The sequence below is a fragment of the Panthera onca genome, chromosome B3, assembly GCF_046562875.1.
Source record: "Panthera onca isolate mPanOnc1 chromosome B3, mPanOnc1 haplotype 2, whole genome shotgun sequence".
NCBI classification, from domain to species: Eukaryota; Metazoa; Chordata; class Mammalia; order Carnivora; family Felidae; genus Panthera; species Panthera onca.
In genome coordinates, this window is record NC_138344.1 from 73301407 (window position 1) to 73325669 (window position 24263).

At 42.1% G+C, this 24263-nt stretch overlaps 2 protein-coding genes across 5 annotated transcripts in view; one reads left to right on the forward strand and one right to left on the reverse strand.

Moving 5' to 3' along the window:
• The first annotated feature begins 269 nt into the window (after positions 1 to 269).
• Positions 270 to 21842, forward strand: OXA1L (OXA1L mitochondrial inner membrane insertase). Its single transcript, XM_060619192.2, has 10 exons — positions 270 to 381; positions 813 to 974; positions 1684 to 1897; positions 19842 to 19985; positions 20238 to 20323; positions 20499 to 20663; positions 20833 to 20937; positions 21050 to 21212; positions 21298 to 21378; positions 21461 to 21842. The coding sequence occupies exons 1-10, from the start codon at positions 319 to 321 to the stop codon at positions 21586 to 21588; spliced, it is 1311 nt and encodes a 436-aa protein (XP_060475175.1). The 5' UTR covers positions 270 to 318; the 3' UTR covers positions 21589 to 21842.
• Positions 21843 to 22210: 368 nt separating this feature from the next.
• Positions 22211 to 24263, reverse strand: part of SLC7A7 (solute carrier family 7 member 7) — a 33332-nt gene continuing 31279 nt past the window's right edge. For all 4 annotated transcript variants that reach the window (XM_060619189.3, XM_060619191.3, XM_060619188.3 and 1 more), the window contains exons 7-10: positions 24145 to 24241; positions 23471 to 23620; positions 23104 to 23287; positions 22211 to 22743 (exon numbers count right to left, since the gene is read on the reverse strand). In XM_060619189.3, coding sequence (XP_060475172.1) covers positions 22637 to 22743; positions 23104 to 23287; positions 23471 to 23620; positions 24145 to 24241 — 538 coding nt within the window. In that variant the 3' untranslated portion in view covers positions 22211 to 22636. The remainder of the gene's footprint in view (positions 22744 to 23103; positions 23288 to 23470; positions 23621 to 24144; positions 24242 to 24263) is intronic.

Sequence of the window (24263 nt, forward strand, 5' to 3'; positions counted from 1 at the left end):
TACAAATCAGAGGGGAATCGCGGATTTACGAGACGGAGGAAAACAGCCCAAACCCCAAGGTTTGCAGTCACTACCAGACCGCCTCTCCCGGGGCTCTTAATTTAAATCTTTCAAAGTCCTGAAAACACCGCACGATCTTGTTAATAGGACCCTTAGCGTCTTCGTACCCACTTCAAATATGGCCGCCAGGTTTCAGTCCCCTTTACCACCTGATCGTGGCAATAGCTCTGGCTTCAAGCCCATTTCCAAAAGGGCCTCTTCCCGCGAGGCTAAAGTTCTGAGTGCGCAGGCGCGAGCGCAAGGCTTCTTCCCGGCAAAATGGCGATGGGATTGATGTGCGGACGCCGGGAGCTTCTTCGCCTGTTACGGCCACAGCGTCAGGTAAGGATGCCCCAGGGGAGAGCGCCCTAATGCTACCCTGTCCCTGTGGCCCGAGCCCGAGACAGCTTGTGCCAGGGACAGCATGACCTGCCCACCAGGACCTGTCTCTCTTGACCTCGGCTCGCCTGAGGACGCGGGAGGGTTACGGCCCCGGCCGTGCGGCCTCAGCGGCCGCGTATAGTTAACTATTCACGGGTCCCGTTGTCACCCCTGCCACGGAAACCTTAGCCTCGACCTCTGTGCTCCCGGGTGGGTCTGTGGTAACTGAGAGCCAGGACTCAACAAGTTGCATGCCTTCGGGCCAGCCATCTGCGCGCGGAGAGTAGCAGTGCCCTCACCTGTGGTGGCGGGCTGCCTGCTTCGTGGCAAATGAGCATGATGAACGACATCTGCTCCGATAAGAGGGCCCCATCCTCCTTTTACCCTCTCAGTTCCACAGCGTCGCAGGGCCCTCACATTGGCCCCAGAAACCGCTGACCGCGGGGCACCTCTTCCCAGCCGGCCGGTGCTGCGAGCGCCCGCACTATGTCCTCCTCGCGGCCCCTGGCCCACGGGGCCTCAGTACCTCTGTGATCTTGTTCTCAGAAGCCCAGGTAAGAGGCGATTAGTCCCTGCGACGTTAGGAGTGGGGTTTGTTGGTTGATTTGTTTCTATTTTAACTACATGGAGAGGGAATGTGGCAAAGAGTTCTTGGCCACACTCCACACAGCTCCCCAAAATGGTAGTATCTCTGCCTGGGATAGATTTTCAAGTCAGTGGGGAAATGACTGACAGTACAGCAGGAGAGATTTAAGTGCTATACAAGGCATTGTTTGCCATAATGGTGGCAAGCCACTGATGGTTTAGATGTGATTCCAGGTGTGCGTGTGTATTAGAAAAGTTATAACTTGCAAATCAAGGACTTCATGGCTATTAATATTTCTGACGGTGAGACCAAGTAAATATTTTGGTCTTAAAAACTAAATTGTTTTAATTAAAAATTTTGATAGTTGCAGTATCTGCAAAATCATGCCAGTGATGCTCAAATGACTGAAGTTTGGAAAACACTGATAGAAGAAATAACTTCCTAATAATAGGAAGAGAAGTCATGAAATCTTACTCTAAGTAACTTCCTGCCTGGAGGAGAAAGTAAAATGTCCTTTTTAAGCTTTGAATTCCATGTACACTGTAGACTAACCTGGGAGAATGAGAAATAGAAAGTCAATAGAACAACCTGATTTGATATTAGTTATTATTTTAGGGGACCTGTGATTTCTGTATGTCCCCCCTACTGAGTATTACACATGGCTTCCTTTTGCACAGGTTCAGGCCCCTCCTGTCATTCCTGCAACTCCCTCACCCACAGCCATAATGGAGGTGGCTTCTGGAGAGACTGCAGATGTAATCCAAACTGCTGCAGAACAGAGCTTCGCTGAACTGGGGCTGGGGTCATACACCCCAGTGGGACTAATTCAGAACTTACTGGAATTTATGCATGTTAACCTGGGCCTACCTTGGTGGGGGGCCATTGCTGCATGTAAGGGGAATACATCCTGATCAAGGGTAGAGGAAATGGGAACTTAGAAGTAGAACTTTAAAGATAGCAGTTCTATACGTGGATGGGAGGGATTACAGCTGACTCTTGAATAACCTGGGGGTTAGGGGTGCCAGCCCCACTCAACAGTTGAAAATCCATGTATAACTTTTGACTTCTCAAAACTTAACTGCTAAAAGCCAACTGTTAGAAGCCTTACTGATAACATAAACAACTAATACATATTTTGTGTGTTATATGTATTCTATATTATATTCTTACAATAAAGTAAGGTAGAGAAAATACATTTACAGTGCTATAAAAAAAAAAATCCCTGTATGAGGGGGCCCATGCGGTTCAAACCCCTGTTGTTCAAAGGTCAACTGTAGTTGCAGAAGTTTAGGGGTCAGAAAAGGAGGTGATTCAGGTGAGAGAGATTCTTGATACTTAGATACACTCTACTTATCTTTCCTAACAGGTATTATAAAATCACTAGATCATCTGAGATTCAAGAAATGTAGATACTTGAATGTGAGCATGGGGTTAGATTAAGGAGACCTTGTTAACAGTGATGAAGCTGCCCTGGTTTAGGTGAATAGAAGGTCAGGCCAGGTACTTAAAACTCCCCAAAGTGGAAGATGCCCACATTGTTCCTCCTGTAGGCGAAGACTATAAATTCTGTTTCTTCCTACACCGTACGCCAGAGATCATCCTGTCTCTTGTGTCTTTTTAGTGCCCTATTCTGAAAATATAAACATGTTCAAACATACCATGTATTTCTTGAGGAAAAAGTCCCTTCATCCTTTGTTCTTTCTCCTTTCATAGCTGTTATTTTAAAAGACTATCCTGCATGCAGTGGACTTCTTTCCACTCTTTGACACTCAACAATCTGACTTATTAATAACACCTCATTTTAACTGTCTGTGACATCAGCTAAGCCCATATTTCTTTTCATATTCAGCCTTTCTGTGTTAGACTTTCTCCCCCAGTTTATTCTATTGGAGTGTAGTTGGTACACAATATTATGTTAGTTTCAGGTGTACAACATAGTGATTCAACATTTATACCTTATGAAGTAACCACGATGTCACCATATAAAGTTGTCAACAGTGTTATTAACTATTTTCCCTGTGCTGTACATTGCATACCTATGTCTTCTTTATTTGTAACTGGAAGTTTGTACCTTTGTTTTTTATTTATTTAAGCAATACCTGGCTCAGTCAGTATAGCATGCAGCTCTTGATCTCAGAGCTCAAACTCAACAACCCCAAGATCAAGAGTTGCATGCTCTACCAGCTGAGCCAACCTAGCACCCCTGGAAATTTGTACCATTTAATTAATTAATTTACTTATTTTGAGAGCAAGTGGGGGGCGGTGGGGGGGAACACAAGCAAGCTCCTTGCTGTCAGTGCAGAGCCTATTGTGGGGCTCAAACTCAGAAGCCATGAGATCATGACCTGAGGCAAACGCAAGATGCTTAGGGGCACCTGGGTGTCTCAGTCGGTTAAGTGTCTGACTTCAGTTCAGGTCATGATCTGCTGGTTCGTGGGTTTGAACCCTGCATCAGGCTTTCTGCTATCAGTGAGGAGCCCACTTTGGATCCTCTGTCCCCCTCTCTTTTGCTTGTCCCCAACTTGTGCTGTCTCTCAAAATAAATAAACTTTAAAAAAAAAAAAAAAGAGTTGGACACTTAACCGACTGAGCCACCCAGGTGCCCCAAGTTTGTGCCTTTTCATCTCCTATTCTACCCATCTCTGCCACCCCCCTCCCTTTTGACATCCAGATTGTTCTCTATATATATGGGTCTGTTTGGTTTTCTAGATTCCACATATAAGTGAAATTATACTGTATTTGTCTTTCTCCTTCTGACTATACATAGCATAATACCCTGTAGGTCCATCCATGTCACAAATGGCAAGATCTCATTCTTTTTTATGGCTGCATAATTTTCTGCTGTGTGTGTATACACTACACCTTTTTTAGCCATTCACCTATGAATGGACATTTGCTTCCATATCTTGGCTGTTGTAAATAATGCTGCAATGAACTTAGGGGTGTATATATATTTTTGAAGTACTGTTTTCATTTTCTTTGGGTAAATCCCCAGCAGTGGGATGATTAGATCATATGGTATTTCTATTATTAGTTTTTTAAGGAACTGCCATGCTGTTTTCCACAGTGGCTGTACTATTTTACATTCTCACCAGCAGTGCACGATGAGTCTCTTTTCTCCACATCCTTATCAACACTTCTTTTTTATTCTAGCCATTCTGACAGATGTTGAGGTGATAACTCATTTTGGCTCTGATTTGCATTTCCCTGATGATTAGTGATGTTTAGCATGTTTTCTTTTTTTTTTATGTTTGTATATTTTATTTTTGAGAAGGGGGAGGGACAGAGAGAGACTCCCAAGCAGGCTCTGCACTATCAGCACAGAGCCCAATACAGGGCTCAAACTTATAAACCCATGAGATCATGACCTGAGCTGAAACCAAGTCAGCCACTTAATCAACTGAGACACCTAAGCACCCCTCTGTCTCTTTTTTGTTGTTGTTTTTTTAATACTTATTTATTTTTGAGAGGGAGAGAGAAAAAGAGCAAGCAGGGGAAGGGCAGAGAGAGAGAGGGAGACAGAATCCCAAGCGGGCTCTGCACTGTCAGGGTAGAGCCCGACAAGGGGCTCAAACTCACGAATCTTGATTTCATGACCTGAGCCGAAATCAAGAGTCAGATGCCTAACCCACTGAGCCACTCAGACACCCCTAGCACGTTTTCATTTGTCTGTTGGCCATCTGCATGTGTTTGTAGAAATGCCTATTCAGGGCCTCTACCCATTTTTTAATTGTACTGTTTTTTGGATATTGAGTTGTAGAAGTTCTTTATTTTGGATATTAACCCCTTATTGATTATATCATTTGCGAATATCTTCTCCCATTCAGTAGTTTACCTTTTTGGTTTGTTGATGGTTTCATTCACTGTGCAAAAACTTTTTGTTTTGGTGTAGCTTCAATAGTTTATTTTGCTTTTATTTCTCTTGCCTGGGAAGACATACCCACAAAACTATTGCTAAAGCTGATATCCAAAAATTTACTGCCTATATTTTCTTCTAGGAATTTTATGGCTTCTGGTCTCACATTGAAGTCTTTAATCTAGTTCCGTTTATTTTTGTATATGGTGTAGGAAAGTGATTCCAGTTTCATTCTTTTGCATGTGGCTGTCCAATTTTAACAACACCGTTTATTAAAGAGGCTCTCTCTTCTCCATTGTATATTTTTGCCACCTTTGTCAAAGATTAATTGACCGTGTAAACGTAGGTTTATTTCTTGATTCTATTGTGTTCCCATTAGTTTATGTGTCTATTTTTGTGCCAGTGCCTACTGTTTTATAACTTTGTAATAGATCTTGAAATCTGGGATTGTGATACTTTCATTTTTGTTCTTATGATTGTTTTGGGTATTTAAGGTCTTATGTGGTTCCATACAAATTTTAGAATTCTTCTAGTTCTGTGAAAAATGTAATTGGTATTTTATTTGATAGGGATTGCATTGAATCTGTAGATTGCTTTGGGTGTATGGACATTTTAGCAGTTTTCTTCCAATCCATGAGCATGGTGTATCTTTTCAGTTATTTGTGTTGTCTTCAGTTTCTTTCATCAGTCTTCTACAGTTTTCACACAGGTCTTTCACTTGCTTAGTTAAATTTATCCCTAGATATTTTATTCTTTTTGGTGCAGTTGTAAATGGAGTTGTTTCTTAATTTCTCTTTCTACTTCATAATTAGTCTGTAGAAATGCAAGACATTTTTGTATGTTAATTTTGTATCTTGCAGCTTTATTTTCATTTATTATTTATTTTCATATATTACTTGTAATCACTTTTTTTAGTGGAGTTCTAAGGTTTTTCTGTGTATGTCATTTGAAAATAGTGACAGTTTTACTTCTTCCTTACTGATTTAGATGCCTTTTATTTCTTTTTCTTATCTGATTGCTGTGGCTAGAACGTCCAGTGCTGTGTTGAATACAAGTGGCAAGAGGGTACATACTTGGCATGTTCCTGATCTTAAAGCAAAAGTTCTTGGGGTGCCTGGGTGGCTCAGTTGGGGAAATATCTGACTCTTGATTTCGGCTCAGGTCATAATCTCACATCTTGTGAGTTTGAGCCCTGCGTTGACAGCACAGAGCCTGCTTGGGATGCTCTGTCTCCCTCTCCTGCCCCTCCCCTACTCACTGGCTGTCTTTCATAAATGAGTAAATAAACTTTTTTTTTTTTAATGTATTCTTGAATGCGATTCGGTAATATTTTGTTGACGTTTTTTTGCATCTGTGTTCATCACAGATATCGGCCAGGTAGTTTTCTTTTTTTGTAGTGTCTTTGGTTTTGGTATCAGGGTAATACTGGCCTTATAGAATGAGTTTGGAACGCTTCCCTTCGTCTTCAGTTTTTTGAATAGTTTAAGAAGGATAGGTTAAGAAGGATAAGATTGGCTCTTCTTTAAATGTTTGGTAAAATTCACCTATGAAGCTCTCTGGTCTTGGACTTTTGTTTTTTGGGAGCTTGATTGCCAATTTCATTACTAGTAATCAGTCTGTTCACATTTTCTATTTCTTCCTGATTCAGTATTGGAAGATTGTATGTTTCTAGGAATTTATTTCTTCCAGGTTGTCCCATATAATGTTGGCATGTAATTATTTATAGTAATGTCTTACAATCCTTTGTGTTTCTGTGGTATTATTCTCTTTCTTTTTTTTTTTTTTTTTTTTTTTAATTTTTTTAATTTACATCCAAATTAGTATATAGTGCAACAATGATTTCAGGAGTAGATTCCTTAATGCCCCTTACCCATTTAGCCCATTCCCCTACCTCAACCCCTTCAGTAGCCCCTGTTTGTTCTTTGTTCTTCATATTAAAGAGTCTTTTATGTTTTGTCCCCCTCCCTGTTTTTATATATTATTTTTGCTTCCCTTCCCTTCCCTTATATTCATCTGTTTTGTCTCTTAAAGTCCTCATATGAATGGAGTCATATATTTGTCTTTCTCTAATTTCACTTAGCATGATACCCTCTAGTTCCATCCACGTAGTTGCAAATGGCAAGATTTCATTCTTTTTCATTGCCAAGTAATACTCCATTGTGTGTTTGTATGTGTGTGTGTGTGTGTGTGTGTGTGTGTGTGTGTGTGTGTGTATAGTATTATTCTCTTTCATTTCTGATTTTATTTATTTAGATCCTCTTTGTGATGAGTCCGGCTAAAGGTTTATTAATTTGGTTTATCTTTTCAAGGAACCAATTCTTGATTTCACTGATCTTTTTTTTTTTAATTTTTTTTTTTAATGTTTTATTTATATTTGAGAAAGAAACAGCGTGAGTGGGGAAGGGGCAGAGAGAGACGGAGACAGAATCTGAAGCAGGCTTCAGGCTCTGAGCTGTCAGCACAGAGCCCGGTGTGGGGCTTGAACTCATGAACCACGAGATCATGACCTGAGCCGAAGTCAGACGCTTAACCGACTGAGCCACCCAGGCGCCCCTCACTGATCTTTTCTATCATTTTTATTCAGTCTCCATTTCATTTATTTCTGCTCTGATCTTTATTATTTCCTTCCTTCTACTAATTTTGGTCTCTTTTTTTCTGGATCACTTAGGTGTAAGGTTAGATCATATGAAATTTTTCTTTTTTCTTGTATCGCTGTAAGTTTCCCTCTTAGAACTACTTTTGCTTCTAAAGATATTTGTTCCAAAGATTTTGAACCATTATGTTTTCATTTTCACTAATCTCAAGGTATTTTTCATATCCTCTTTGATTTCATTGGTTGTTCAGTAGCATGTTTTAGCCCCCACGTGTTTGTGGGGGTTTTGGGGTTTAGTTTCATACTCTTGTGGTCAGAAAAGATGATCTCAATATTCTTAAAGTTCTTCACACAGAGGGTGTCCCAGCAGGACAGCTGAAGCTAAAGTGGATTTAGGCTGGAGGAGGGAGGGTGTCTTGGGGAGTTCCACACAGGGAGCACCCTGGCAGGATGGGTGGAGGCAAAGCAAGCATGTGCTGGGAGGTCCCAGAGCACTCTGCACCAGGGATGCCCTAGGAAGTCCTCTGGAGCTGAAGTGTTGCAGGTCTGGGATGTTTCAGGCTACTCTGTGCCTATGGCACCTTGGCCAGACAACTGGAAGTATAGTAAGCACTAACTAGCATGTGCCACACAAGGGCTGCTTTGGTGGGATGGCTTGGGCTGTTATGGGCTAAGATCCTGGGGCTCACTGAAGAGGTAGGCTGGCTAGGGTACTCAGACCTGGCTCCTGTCCATGCGATCAAGGTGGAAGGGGAACATAAATTGTGGCACTCGCAAGCCCCACTAACCCGAAGAGAGTTCCAGCAGCTGCCCTGTCATTTGGCGGAGTTCTACAACTGGAACCTTTTTAAACCGCAGCTTTTATTTTTCCTGTAACCTAGTTTATCCAGGGTTGGTATGGGTTAGTGTCCTGGGGCTCGTGCGGCAGCAGGCCAGCTATGGCACCTAGACCCTGCCTCCCATCAGTGCTATCAAGGTGGAAGGACAATGTAAACTCTGACATTCTCCAGCCCCTCAGTGCTAGAGAGAGTTCCAGCAGCTCTCCACTGTTTGGCAGGGTTCTAAAGCCAGTTGCTTTGTAATTTAGTTGCTGATTGATGAATCCATTGTAATTTACCCCCCGTGTAGGGCTCAAACTCACCACCCTGAGATCAAGAGTCTCATGCTCTACTGACTGAGCCAGCCAGTTGCTCTTTCATACTGCTGCTTTTTTTGTGTGCCCAGGGTAGAAGAAACTGCTCATGATCCCTCAATGCAGTCCCTCCCACTGCGGTTCACAGTGCTGGGGCGTGGAGGTTCCCTTCATTAGTGTGTGTCCATCTCTCTTGACTTTCTCTATGTGATCTATCTTCCATTGTGCAGAAGGTGTTCAGTCAGCCCTCAGTTCTTCAGGAGGAATTGCTTTGTAAATAGGTGTAGTTTCGGTGTGTCCATGTAGGAGGTGACCGCCTTAGACAGGAAGCCCAGTGCATTGCCACCTTAGACAGGAAGCCCGGTAGTATGGACATTTTAACAGTATTAATTCAGTCCATAAACACAGTATATCTTTCCATTATTTGTATTGCCTTCAGTTTCTATAATCAGTGTCTTATAGTTTTCAGAGTACAAGTGTTTCACCTCCTTGGTTAAATTTGTTCCTCAGTATTAATTTTGTATCCTGCAGATTTACTGAATTCATTTATTCCGATCATTTTTGGATAAAGTCTTTAGGGTTTTCTGTATATAGTAATGTGTCATCTGCAAATACTAATGGTTTTACTTCTTTTCCAGTTTGGATGGCTTTTATTTCTTTTTCTCATCTATTGCTGTGGTAGGACTTCCAGTACAGGTATAACTTACTTTATTGCACTTTGTGGATAATGCATTTTTTACATATTGAAGGTTTGTGGCAACCCTGCATCTTGCAAGTCTTATCACTGCCATTTTTACAACAGCATTTGCTCATTTCCTGTCTCTGTGTCACATTTTGGTAATTCTCACAATACTTAAAACTTTTTTATTATATTTGTTACAGTGTTTTGTGATGTTACCATTGTAATTTTTTTTTTAATTGTTTTTTTTTTAACTTTTATTTATTTTTGAGACAGACAGAGAGCATGAACGGGGGAGGGGCAGAGAGAGAGGGAGACACAGAATCGGAAGCAGGCTCCAGGCTCTGAGCCATCAGCGCAGAGCCCGACACAGGGCTCAAACTCACGGATCGCGAGATCGTGACCTGAGCTGAAGTCGGACGCTTAACCGACTGAGCCACGCAGGCGCCCTACCATTGTAATTGTTTTGGAGTGTCACAAACTGTACCCATATATGACAGAGAATGTAATCAATAAATGTGTGTGTTCTGACTATTCTACCAACCAGCCATTCCCCCATCTCTCTCCCTTTCTTCAGGCCTTCCCAGGACACAACAATATTGAAATTAGGCCTGAAATTAGGGTTAATAACCCTACCGTGACCTCTCATTGTTCAAGTGAAAGGAATAGTCACATGTCTCACCATAAAAGCTAGAAATGATTAAATTTAGTGAGTAAGGCAAAAGTCATCACACTAACCAACAGATTCTCAACATGGATGAGAAGCTTTATATTGGAAAAAGATGTCATCTAGGACTTTCACAGCTAGAGGGAAGTCAATGTCTATCTTCAAAGGACAGGCAGACTCTTGTTAGGAGCTAATACAACTGATGGCTTTAAGTTGAGTTGTCCTTGTTAGTATAGTGGTGAGTATCCCCACCTGTCATGTAGGAGACCTGGTTCGATTTCCCAACCGGGAGGCAAGATGCACTTTGGTGGCTGGGTAGCTCAGTCGGTTAGGCTTCCGACTTGGGCTCAGGTGATGATCTCATTGTTTGAGCCCTGCGTCAGCTCTGTGCCGACAGCTTGGAGGTTGGAGCCTGCTTCAGATTCTGTGTCCTCCCTCTCTCTCTGCCCCTCCCCAACTCACACTCTTTTCTCTTTTTTTTTTTTTCATTATGTATATTTTTTAATCTTTTATCTATTTTTGAGAGAGAGAGAGTCCAAGCTGGGGAGGAGCAGAGACAGAGACACAGAATCCGAAGCAGGCTCCAAGCTCTGAGCTGTCGGCACAGAGCCTGACGCATGGCTGGAACTCACAGACCATGAGATCATGACCTGAGCCCAAGTTGGATGCTTAACCGACTGAGCCACCCAGGCGCCCCTCTCTCTTTTTCAAAAATAAACATTTAAAAAATTGTTTTAATCTTTTTAAGTTGAAGCCAGTGCTCATTTCCCATTTTGAAAATTGCAAGGCCCTGAAGAATTATGCTAAATCTACCCTGCCTGTGCTCTATAAATAGAACAACAAAGCCTGGGTGACAGCACATCAGTTTACAACATGGACTGAATATTTTAAGCCTACCATTGAGACCTAGTCCTTAGGAAAAAAAGATTCGTTTCAAAATATTGCTCATTGACAATGGACTTGGTCACCTAAGAGCTCTGATGGAGGTATACAAGACTGATGTTATCATGCCTGCTAATGCAACGTCCATTCTGCAGCCCATGGATTAAGGCGTAATTTTAAGTCATAATTTTTAAGAAATACATTTTGTAAAGCTAGAGCTGCCATAGATTGTGGTTCCTCTGATAGATCTGGGCAAAGTAAATAGATAACCTTTTAGAAAGGATTCACCATCCTAGATGCCATAAAAAACATTCACGATTCATGAGAAAAGGTCAAAATACCAACATTAATAAGAGTATGATATAAGTTCCAATTCCAGTCCTCATGGATGACTTTGAGGGGGTCAAGACTTCAATGGAGGAAGTAACTGCAGATAAGATAGAAATAGCAAGAAAACTAAAAGGGAGCCTCAAGATATGACTGAACTGCTGCAGTCGCATGATAAAACTTGAATAGATAAGGAGTTGCTTCTTATGAAGAGCAAAGAAAGTGGTTTTTTGAGGTGGATTTATTCCTGGTGCAGATACTATGAAGACTGTTAAATGATAAAGGATTTGGAATATTACACAGACTTAGGTGATAAAGCAGTAGCAGGGATTGACTCCAATTTTGAAAGTTCTAATGTGGATAAAATGCTATCAAACAGCATTGCATTCTACAGAGAAATTCATAAAAGGAAGAGTCAATTGGTGCAGCAGACCTCACTGCCATCTTTTTTAAGAAATTGCCACAGCCACCTCCAGCTTTCAGCAACCACCTGGTCAGCAGCCATCCATCAGTATCAAGGCAAGACCCTCCAGGAGCCAAAAGATAACTTGCTGAAAGCTCAGATGATAGCATTTTTTAGCAATAAAGTACCTTTTTTTTTTTTTTAAATGTTTATGTATTTTTAAGAGCAAGAGAGTGCAAGTGGGAGAGGGGCAGAGAGAAGTGGGGGAAAGAGGATCCAAAGTGGGCTCTGCACTGACAGCAGTGAGCCCGACATGGGGCTCAAAGTCACAAACCATGAGCTCATGACCTGAACTGAAGTTGGATGCTTAACCAACTAAGCCACTCAGGTGCCCCAATAAAGTAATTTTAAGGTATGTATATTATTTTTTTAGATATAATACTATTGCACTTAATAAACTACAGCATAGTATAAACATAACTTTTATATGCACTGAGAAACGAGTAAATGCATTTGACTATTGTGATAACCACTTTACTGGTAGTCTAGAACCAAAACTGCAACATCTCCAAGGCGTACCTCATATTGTTAAAAGCAATGAGAATGGGCATCCTTGTCTTGTTCCTGATCTTAGAGGAAAAGCTTTCACCTTTTCACTATTCAGTATGTTAGCTGAGGATTTGTCATAGATGACCTTTATCATGTTGAGGTATATTCCCTCTATACCTACTTTTTTGAGACTTTTTTAAAACATTAAAAAAAAATTTTTTTAATGTTTATTTGTTTTTGAGACAGCATGAGTGGAAGAGGGGTAGAAGGAGAGAGAGGGAGACAGAATCTGAACCAGGCTCCAGGCTCTGAGCTGTTAGCACAGAGCCTGACGTAAGGCTCAAACTCATGAGCCATGAGATCATGAACTGAGCCAAACAAAGTCGGATGCTTAACCAACTGAGCAACCCAGGTGCCCCAAGAGTTTTTAATCATAAATGGATTTTGAAATTATCATCAAATGCCTATTCTGTATCTTTTGAGATGATTTTTATTCTTTTTGTTAATGTGTGTCAACATTGATGGGTTTGCGTATATTTAACCATCCTTGCATTCCTGGAATAAATCTCACTTGATCATAGTGTGTGATCCTTTTAATGTATTGTTGCATTTGGTTTGCTAATATTTTGTTGAGGATTTTTACATGTATGTTCATCGGGGATATTGACCTGCAGTTTTGTTTTTTTTTTGTGATATCTTTGGTATCAGCGTAATACTGGCCTTATAGAATGAGTTTGAAAGCTTTTCTTCCGCTTCAGTTTTTTGGAATAGTTTGAGAAAGATCGGTATAAACTCTTCTTTAATGTTTGGTAGAATTCACCTGTGAAGCTGTCTGATCTGGGGACTTTTGTTTGTTGGTAATTTGATTCACAATTCAATTTCATGACTAGTAATCAGTCTGTCCAGAGTTTCTATTTCTTCTTGATTTAGTCTCAGAAGATTGTATGTTTCTTCTGGGTTGTCCCATTTGTTGGCATATATTTTTTATAGTAGCGTCTTATAATCCTTTGTGTTTCTGTGTATGGGTTGTTCTGTTTCATTTCTGGTTTTATTTGGGCCCTCTCTTTTTTTTTCCTTGATGAGTCTGGCTAAAGTTTATCAATTTTGTTTTATCTTTTTTTTTCTTTTTTTAATATGTATTTATTTTTAAGAGAGAGTGAGAGTGAGTGCAAGCGAGGGAGGGGCAGAGAGGGAGACACAAAATCTGAATCAGGCTCCAGGCTCAGCTGTCAGCACAGAGACTGGAGTGGGGCTCAAACTCACAAATCACGAGATCATGACCTGAGCCAAAGTTGGGCGTTTAACCAACTGAGCCACCCAGGCGCCCCAATTTTGTTTCTCTTTTTAAAAGACCACCTCTTGGGGCACCTGGGTGGCTCAATCGGTTGAACATCTGACGTCAGCTCAGGTCATGATGCGCGGTTTGTGAGTTCTAGCCCTGCATCGGGCTCTGTGCTGATAGCTCAGAGCCTGGAGCCTGCTTTGGATCCTGTGTCCCCCTCTCTCTCTGCCCTCCCCCGCTCATGCTTTGTCTCTCAAAAATAAAAATAAGATATTAAAAAAAAAAAAAAAAGACCATCCCTTAGATTTGTTGATCTTCTGTATTGCTTTTTTAATCTATTTCATTTGTTTCTGCTGTAATCTTTATTATTTCCTTCCCTCTACTAATTCTGGGCTTTGTTCTTTTTTTTTTTTTTTTTTTTAATGTTTATTTATTTTTGAGAGATAAAGACACAGAGCATGAGCAGGAGAGGGACAGAGAGAGATGGGAAACACAGAATCTAAAACAGGCTCCAGGCTCTGAGCTGTCAGCACAGAGCCCGACACGGGGCTTGAACTCACAAACCGCAAGACCATGACCTGAGCTGAAGTCAGACACTTAACCAATTGAGCTACGCAGGCGCCCATGAGCTTTGTTCTTTTTCTAGTTCATTTAGCTGTAAGGTTAGATTGTTTTAGATTTTTCTTGTTTCCTAAGGTAAGTCTTTACCATCTAAGCTGCCCTTTTTCAACTGCTTTTGCTGCATCTTATAGATTTTGGACTATTGTGTTTCCATCTTCATTTATCTCAAGGTCCTCCTTGACCCACTGGTTGTTTAGTAGCATGTAGTTTAGCCTCCACATGTTTGGCTTTTCCATTTTTCCTCTTGTAATTGATTTTTAGTATCATACAATTGTTGTTAGAAAAGATGCTTGATATGATTTTAGTTTTCAGTTCATTAAGACTTGGTTTGTGGCCTAACATATATCCTGGAGGATGTCCCATGTGCAGTTGAAAAGAATGTGTGTTCTGCTGTCTGGGGGCTGTTTTGTTGTTTTAATATTTTTTTAAGGTTTATTATTTATTTTTAGTAATCTCTACACCCAACATGAGGTTCAAACTCAAGATCAAGAGTTAATGCTCTTTTTTTTTTTTACCATTCTTTCTTTTTTTTTTTTCTTAATTTTTATTTATTTTTTTAATTTACACCCAAGTTAGTTAGCATATAGTGCAACAGTGATTTCAGGAGTAGATTCCATAATGCCCCTTACCCATTTAGCCCATCCGCCCTCCCATAACCCCTCCAGTAACCCTGTCTGTTCTCCATGTTTAAGAGTCTCATGTTTTTGTCCCCCCCCCCCCCATTTTTATATTATTTTTGTTTCCTTTCCCTTATGTTCATCTGTTTTGTATCTTAAAGTCCTCATGAGTGAAGTCATATATTTGTCTTTCTCTAATTTCGCTTAGCATAATACCCTCTCGTTCCATCCACGTAGTTGCAAATGGCAAGATTTCACTCTTTTTGATTGCCAAGTAATACTCCATTGTGTGTGTGTGCGTGTGTGCGCGCACACACACACACACACACACACACACACACACACAACCACATCTTTATCCATTCCTCCATCAATGGACATTTGCGCCCTTTCCATACCTTGGCTATTGTTGATAATGCTGCTATAAACATTGGGATGCATGTGCCCCTTCGAAACAACACACCTGTATCCCTTGGATAAATACCTAGTAGTGCAATTGCTGGGTCGTAGGGTAGTTCTATTTTTAATTTTTTGTGGAACCTCCATACTGTTTTCCAGAGTGGCTGCACCAGCTTGCATTCCCAAGGACTCACATGCTTTTCTGATTGAGCCAGCCAGGTACCCCTGTATTCTGCTGTTTGGGAATGGAATGCTTTGTATATATCTATTAAGTCTCTGGTCTTATGTGTTGTTTAAAGCAACTGTTTCCGGGGCCTGTGGGTGGCTCAGTGGGTTAAGCGGCCGACTTCAGCTCAGGTCATGATCTCACGGTCCGTGAGTTCGAGCCCCACGTCGGGCTCTGTGCTGACAGCTCAGAGCCTGGAGCCTGTTTCGGATTCTGTGTCTCCCTCTCTCTGACCCTCCCCCATTCATGCTCTGTCTCTCTCTGTCTCAAAAATAAATAAATGTTAAAAAAAAAAAAATTTTTTTTAAAAAAAGCAACTGTTTCCTTATGGATTTTCTGTCTGGACAGTCTATCCATTGATGTAAAAGGGATGTTAAAGTCTCCTACCTTTATTGTATAAGTGTCAATTTCTTCCTTTTTGTCTGTTAACATTTCCGTTACATATTTAGCTGCCCCCCGTGTTGGGTGCATAAATATTTACAAGTGTTATATTCTCTTTGGATTGATCCTTTTATCATTATGTAATGCCCTTTTTTGTCACTTGGTTTTGTCTGATACAAGTATTGCTACCCCAATTTTCTTTTCATTTCCATGGAATATCTTTTTCCATCACTTTCAGTCTATCTTCTTAGGAATCACATGTGAGTCTCTTAACAGGCAGTATATAGACGAGTCTTGTTTTTTTTAATCCATTCAGCCACCTCTGTCTTGATTGGAACATGTAGTTCATTTACCCTCAAGGTAATTACTGAAAGATACACTTTTTATCATTTTTTTAAGTAATCTCTACACCCAATGTGGGGCTCAAATTCACAGCCCCCTAAAAATCAGGAGTCACATGCTCTACCAGCTGAGCCTGCCAGGTGCCCTTACTTCTTACCATTTTTTTGATTTCTGCTTGTTTTTATAGTTCTTCTCTGTTCCTGTCTTTCTCTTCCCTTGTAATTTGGTGACTTTCCTTAGTGTCATGTTTGTATACCTTTCTCTTTATTTTTGTGTGTATATTATAGGTATTTGCTGTGTGGTTACCATGAGGTTCATATGTAACATTGTATGTATATAACAGTCTATTTTAAGTTGATGATTGCTTTAAGTTCAAGTGCATTCTAAAAGCACTACATTTTTAGTCCCCCTTCTCACATTTTGTAGGTTTTGGTTTTTGTGTTTGGGTTTTTTGGAGTTTATTTTGTTGTCTGTTTTGTTTTGAAGCTTTAAGAGCTTTTATTCAGAAAGCCTATGAAATAATTATATGATACTTTGAATGGGTAGGTGGTACAAAAAATGACTTGAAAATTCCTACATTGTTTTTGACATATCTTAGAATTTAATATTTTGTGTATCTCTTGACTAATTATTGTAGGTCTAGGTGATTTTATTACTTTTGTCTTTTAACCTTCATACTAAAGTATGTAGTCAGTTATCTGCTCCCTTTATTATATGTTTACCTTTGCCAGTGAGATTTTTTTTCATAATTTTCTTATTTCTAATTATAGCCTTTTCTGTTTTGAGAATTCTGTTTAATATTTCTTATAAGGCTGGTTGGTGTTGATGAATTCTTTAGCTTTTGCTTCTCTGGGAAACTCCTTATCTCTCCCTCAATCTGAATGATAAATTTGCTGGGTAGGCTATTCTCGGTTGTAAGTTTTTCCTTTTGGCACTATGAATATATTGTGCTCCTTCTGGCTTGTAAAGTTTTTGCTGAAAAATCAACTAATAGTCTTATGGGGGCTCTTTTATATGTAGTTGTTTTCCTCTTGTTGCTTTTAAGATTCTTTAACTGTTGGAATTTTTATTAATTAGTCTTAGTGTGCATCTTTTTGGGTTCATCTTTTTTTGGGATTATCTCTGCTTTCTGGAGTTGGATGTCTGTGTCCTTTAACAGGTTAGGGAATTTTTCACCCATTATCTCTTCAAATAGGTTTTCTGTCCCTTTCTCTCTTTCTTCTGAGATCCCTATGATGCCAATGTTAGTACAGTTGATATCCCTGAGGTTCCTTCAATCATCCTCAGTATTTTTCTTTTTTCTTTTTGCTGTTCCCATTGGGTGATCTCCACTATCTTCTAGATACCCGATTCATTCTTCTGCATCACCTAATCTGCTATTGATTCCCTCTAATGTACTTTTTATTTTAGTTATTGTATACAGCTCTCATTGGCCCCTATTTTATAGTTTCTGTTGAAATTCTGTTCATCAATTCTTCTTTGGAGTTCAGTGAGTATGTTTATGACTTAGACCTATGTATCTGGTAGATTGCTTATCTCTTCTTTGTTTAGTTCTTTTTCTGAGGCTTTGTCTTGTTCTTTTGTTTAGAACATACTTTTCTGGCTTTTCGTTTTGCCTAAACTCTCTGTGTTTATATTAGTTAGATCACTTCTGTCTCCTGGTTGTGAAGGAATGAGTTTTTGCAGAAGGTGTCCTATGAGGTCCAGTAGTGCAAACTCCCCGGTCACCTGAGCCAGGTGCCCTAGAGGTTCCTTGTGTGAGTGGTGTGTACCCTCCTCCTGTGGCTGGGTCTCTGTTGGTGTAGACTCAATGGTTTGCAGAGCTGTCCCCTGACACAGCTGTCTACAAGGCTCAGCCACAGCTTCTTCAGGTGTGCTGGTAAGTAGAGCTGCCCCCCATCCTGTCTGAGAGGCCCAGCTACTACTACTGTTGGGTGGGCTGGTGTGAGGGTTTGGCCCCAACATAGATGGCTACCAAGCCCAGCTGTTGCAGGTGCTCTAGTAGGCAGGGCAGGGGCCTCTTGGTGGGGGTGGCTCTGGTACAGACTGAGGTGGGGGTGGCTCTGGTACAGACTGAGGCCACCTGCTGGGTGGGAGGGGGAGGGCAGGGAGCCACTTAAGAGGGGCTCCTGGCCAGTGCATGAGTTGGGCTGAGCAAGCTGGTGCTAGCACAGTAGATGGAGAATGTCAGAAATGGTGCCCACCAGCTCTTCCATCCCCAGAGAATGTTCCAACAGATCCCTGCCCTGCCAGCACATGCCCTAAAATTAGTCTGTGGATCTCTTCCATGTGTAGCCCATTTTTCTAACTGCTGCCTCTGCACTGAACCTTCAGCAAGTGAGATTGTGCTGTACCCTTTAAAAGCAGAGTCTGGGGGCGCCTGGGTGGCTGAGTCAGTTAAGCGACCAACTTCAGCTCAGGTCATGATCTCACAGTCCGTGGGTTCGAGCCCCGCGTCAGGCTCTGTGCTGACAGCTCAGAGCCTGGAGTCTGCTTCGGATTCTGTGTCTCCCTCTCTCTCTGCCCCTCCCCTGCTCACGCTCATCTCTGTCTCAAAAATAAATAAACATTAAGGAAAAAAATTTTTGTTAAATAAAAAATAAAAGCAGAGTCTGTTTCCTATTGCACTCCAGCTCTCCCAGACATAAGCCTTGCTGGTTATCAAAACCAGATGTTGTACGGGGCTTGTCTTTCCAGTGCAGGTCCCCCAGTCCTGGGAACCTAATATGGGGCTTGGACCCCTCGTTTCACAGGGAGAGCCTTTATGGTTATGAAGTCCCTCCCACTCATGGTTCCGGACTAGACCATGTCTCTGCCTCCTATCTAGCTCAAAATGGCTTTTTCTTTATATCCTTAGTTGTATAAGATCTGTTCTACTACTCTGAAGTTCTTTCTCAGAGACAGTTATATATAGTTACAGATTTTGGTATATCCTTGAGAGAATGTAAGCTCACGATCTTTCCTCCTCCATTTTGACCTCTTGGGACCAAGGTCCTGTATTAGACACTTTAGACCTTGAAATCTATCCCATGGCTTTTGTGATCATCTTTCCTGATTTTCTTCCAGTCTTTCTGACCACGTCTTTCCATTTCCATTGCCCTTGCCCGGTTCTCGGTCTCCTCCTTCAGGGCTAGTATTCTCGGTTTCATCCTTAGCTTCCCTTCTCTTTCCACTCCACATCAGCCATCATAATGTTGATAAAGCCTAAGCCCATATCCCCCCAACTACCACTACCCTCTTTTTTCAGCCCAGACCTTCTTGCTTGTCTACAGATAAAGTATTTGTTGGAATTATCAAGAAATAGGAAATACAAGAAAAGAAATAGGAGCTAAAGCAGTAGGCCACCAAATTACTACCACCAAATTACTAGGGATTTCTAAGCTAGTGGTTTTCAAACTTTATTCTTGGGAGCCCCAGAGTTCTATAATGGTGCCTCTGAGGAAAGCAAAAGCCAGAGCTTGAACGGTTCTGTAGCCAGACTACCCCCTCATCCAGAGCAGCTCAATTTTATCTGTTACTTGTATTGGGGCTACACCTAAGAGTTGGGGGTGGGGGGGTTCCATTGATAATAGAAGAGTTTGGAAACCACTGATCTAGAGAAGTATCTTCTGTCACCTTCCTTTTGTTCAAGGAAATAAACAGTATTCCTGGCCATTTGCTTACAGAAGTTAATGCTAGACATTGTGATATCAAAGCAGAAGACTAAGCCTTGAAGGAACTAAGTCACCCCTGCCCTTTGTTTTGGGCTCCTCCAGCAAGAGTCGCAGTGTTGAAAAGACTGGAATAAGAAAGAGTCTTTCAGTGAGGACCTAAAGACCTTCAGCCTTCTAGCTGCAGAACTGCTTTAATTTCACTTCAGTCCTAGTGTATGTTTTCCAGGTACAGTCCTTGCCCGATGCCTGGTGTTTCCTCTCATCGTGAAGGGCCAACGAGAAGCAGCCAAGATCCACAACCACTTGCCAGAGATCCAGAAGTTTTCCACTCGAATCAGAGAGGCCAAGTTGGCAGGAGATCATGCTGAGTGTGAGTCAACTGCAGAATACACGTAGGAGCGGACCACATTTGCACTTTGCTGACATTCTGCTGAGGGAAGGGAATGACCAAAACTGGGAGTTACTAGAGGTGGGCAAGTTGTAAAGATGTACCTGATCCTTGGGCCTAATGTTTGCAGTGACTAGCAAGGGTCAGGTAGAAATTTCATGGGCCAGATAGTAAGGATGGTGACCTCCACTGATGCAACTGTTAGCCCAACCATTAATTTCCCCTTATTCACAGTTTACAAGGCCTCCTCGGAAATGACATTTTACCAGAAAAAGCATGATATTAAACTCTTTAGACCTCTTATTCTACCTCTGACTCAGGTAAGCAAAAACATTTTCCTTCTGATTTTATCCCATACCAGTCAGATAGCCTCCTCTGTGTTTCCCATGCCTTAGACCCCGAAAAAGCAGTGGTGGTGATACAGTTTTCAGTAATGGAGTAATGAGAATGTCTCCTTTGCTAAAGGGTCCTGACACTGTTTATCCTTTGTACTAGGCCCCAATCTTCATCTCCTTCTTCATTGCCTTGAGAGAAATGGCCAACCTTCCTGTGCCCAGCCTGCAGACAGGCGGCCTCCTATGGTTCCAGGATCTCACACTGTCTGACCCCACCTACATATTACCACTGGTAGTAACTGCTACAATGTGGGGTGTCCTTGAGGTAAGCCCAGGCTGGCCAAGTGCCAGTCTGCAAAGTGGGGAGTAGGGGTAAAGTAGTTATGCAGAATGGTCATTCTTTGCCCCTTGGAGAAGTAGAATTGATGGGTTGAAATCTGTGCCAGATTCTTTAAAATTGATGTGCGTTTGCTCCTTTTTTATTTTTTTGGCAGTTAGGCGCTGAGACTGGTGTACAAAGTTCTGATCTTCAGTGGATGAGAAATATAATCAGAGTGATGCCCCTAGCAGTCTTGCCCATAACTATCCATTTCCCCACGGTAGGTAATGGCTTAGGAACTGGCTCCAAGCCCTTCCACCTAGCCTTGCCATCTCCCATCGAGCTAGTAACAGATGACAGTTTCTGAGTATTGTCTCTTTCTTTTCATCCAGGCTGTGTTCATGTATTGGCTCTCCTCCAATGTGTTTTCCCTGGGCCAGGTGTCTTGCCTCCGGATTCCAGCCGTACGGACTATACTTAAAATCCCCCAGCGTGTGGTGCATGACTCTGACAAATTACTTCCACAGGAAGGCTTCTTAAAAAGCTTCAAAAAAGGTAAGGGTGTGCCCTCAGTATAACAGGATTGGGGGAAAGTAGTCAAAAAATGGGTAGAGGCCCAACTGCCTTCCTCTTTACACAGGGTGGAAGAACGCTGAACTGGCTCATCAGCTACAAGAGCGCGAACGACGCATGCAGAATCACTTAGAGCTAGCAGCCAGGGGTAAATAACCCTTTCAGGCTAATTTCGGTGATTTGTTTCTTCCTTTCCTTTGTTCATTGAGATTTGTTTTCTTTTGCCCTAGGTCCCTTACGACAGACCTTTACCCACAACCCTCTGCTACAGCCTGGAAAGAACCAGCCTCCCAGCACCCCGAGTAGCAGCAGCGCCAACCCAAAGTCAAAGCAGCCCTGGCGTGACACACTCAGCTGAATTCCATCTCTGCTTACACTGGTAGGAACTCTCTCTTCAAAGACTCGGCCTCAGAACAAGATTTGACGCTGAGTCATTGCCCCAGGCCTTAGAAACTCTGAGGTGTTGTACAGATCTTCATTGTAAAAGTGGATTCCACTACAGACTCTTACCCCTAAGTGTAAAAGAGCCGAGTGATCTTGCCATCCACAGAATTAGTAAACCTCTGTACTCCATGCTGCTTTCTGACACTTATTAAACAGGGAAATGAACTGAAGGATAGATTGATTGGTAATTGCCCCTGCCCATGCTCTTAGGAAGTGCCTCAGTGTTGTCAACTGGCATTATGATCTTAAATTCCTACCTCATTCATGGATTTTTCCATCCATTTATTTATCTTGGATCCTATAAAATATTCAAGTAGATGTGCTCAATTTCTTAGTGACCAGTACAAAGGACAAGAGTTGATATCTAACAACCTAAAATTTTGCTAGAGCAACTTAGGTGTGCTCTCTTGCATAGAGACTGGTTTCATCAGCCTCCAACAGCTGACTTGAGAGACAAGCAGAAGACTGGGACAGTTCTCATTAGGCTAGGAGGAACACTAAAAGCAGACACCCATCTAAAATGAAGCCACTCAAAGTTTAGAACATAACGTTTATTGTCTAGCACCTGTGACAGTTTCATGTCTCTCTCTCTAAAGGAGACAGGAGGTTTGGAGCATTATTGGCCCTTTTAAAGGAAAGGAGTGGGTAGGCACACCCAGAAGTGAGTGAACGTCTTGACACACGGGAATATGCTACTAGTACAACCAAGCCCACACCTGACATGCTCCCCACCACAGTCTGCTATATTGTCTTTTTTAAAAAAATCTGGAACAGTGTGTAGCAAAACAAATAAATTACTTTTCATCTCTCAAAAAGCAAGTTCAAAAATTGGAGGCACCTGTCCAGAAGCCTGGTCTGAGCAGCTTCAACAAAGAAGTGTACTTTCCTTTTCTCTTCTTTGGCTCCAGCCAGCAAGAGACAAGAGGCCCCCACTTTCCGCATCTTAGAATTCTAGATGGTGTTTAGTTAGACTTGGGATCTCGTTGCTTGGGTATCTCTCTTCCATCTTCCAAATCCATCTCTGCAGCAACTGACATACATAGGACCTGGAGGTACCATGTAGTGGATGCTACAAAGAGAAGTGCGAGTCAAAACTGAGAAGAGGTCAACTGAGCTCAATTCAAGTGGCACTGAACAGGGCTGGCCTGGGGGACGATTCATTTAAGCCTAAGTGTTAACAGGAAGGGCCAACGGCAAAGGTGACTTAGGGGGACGAGATTTGTGGAAAGGCTGTACACAATAGCTAAGCCAACTCGAAGATCCAGAGGCTTGGGGCTGTGGGGAGGGGTGGCTGGATGGCCCAGTTGGTTAAGCATCCAATTTCATGATTTAGGCTCCGGTCTTGATTTCAGAGTTGGGAGTTCAAACCCCCACGTTGGACTCCACACTGGGTGTAGAGCCTACTTTAAAAAAAGACCCAAAGGCTTACCCACAATCCTTCGGAGGCAGTGAGGTCGCTTGTGTTCTGGCACTCTGATGATGAGGAAGTAAAAGGGCAAGCCCGAGAGGGCAATGCCAATGCCGATGAGGGAGTTGATGGTATCACTGTAAAGCGGTACGGCCACCAGGAAGATGGTGCAGAGGCAGAAGACAATGGGAAAGAAAAGACTGAGCTGAAGGGCACAAGACAAAACAATGGACGTTAGACAGCTACAGTAGCAATTTCTCCTGTAAAGATCACAGCACTGAGCCCTTCCATCCCCTTCATCTCCACCCACTACCACCACCAAATCCTAGGCAGAGGGTTCTGTCTTGAAAGAATCCCCTGGAGCAAAGGTAAGATGGAGGTGAATTACCTTGAGGGGACGAGGCCGATTAGGCTCCTTCCAGCGCAGATAAAGCTGACCGACGATAGAGAGCCCCACGAAGAACCAGTAGCTGAAGCTGTAGTAGTTAATGAGCTGAAAGATGTCCTCCACACACAAGTAGATCAGTGCCATGATACCCTGCAGGCACAAGCAGAAGTCAGCTCCCCCTCACAGCATTTGTCACTCAAGGGGTTTTTTTAATGCCCTTTTTTTTAATCCCTACGCCCAGTGTGGTACTTGAACTCACAACCCCGAGATCAAGAGTTGCATGCTTCACTACCTGTGCCAGCCACATGCCCCCCCCCGCCCCCCGCCTATACAGTTTCTCTTAACCTAAAGCCCATCTCCACCTTTTGCTACCTAACATAAAAATCCACTTCAGATGCACTTTGTCCAAGAAGTCTTTCCTCGTGCACCTTCTGCCCCCATGGTAGATCACTTCTTCCCTTAAACACTACAGCACTTACTAATCTTGGCAGTCATTTCATCTCAATATATTCAGCATACTTTATGCCTTATCCTAGACCAGAGGAGGTTACCAATTTTTTATGGAAGGTAGTTTTTCTGTTAGACTCTAGAGCTTTGAGGAAGCCAGAACAGTTGTGTGTACTGTTAACATTTCCCCCATAGTCTGGCTTTCAGCCCCATTTGAGATCACTTACATTGAAGAGCAGAGCAGGTACCGGTGTGAACCGCTCAACATGAATCATGCAGATGGCATCTGGGAGATGGCCTTCTCTTGAGCCCACAAAGAAAAGCCTATTTGGGGTAAGATGAAAGA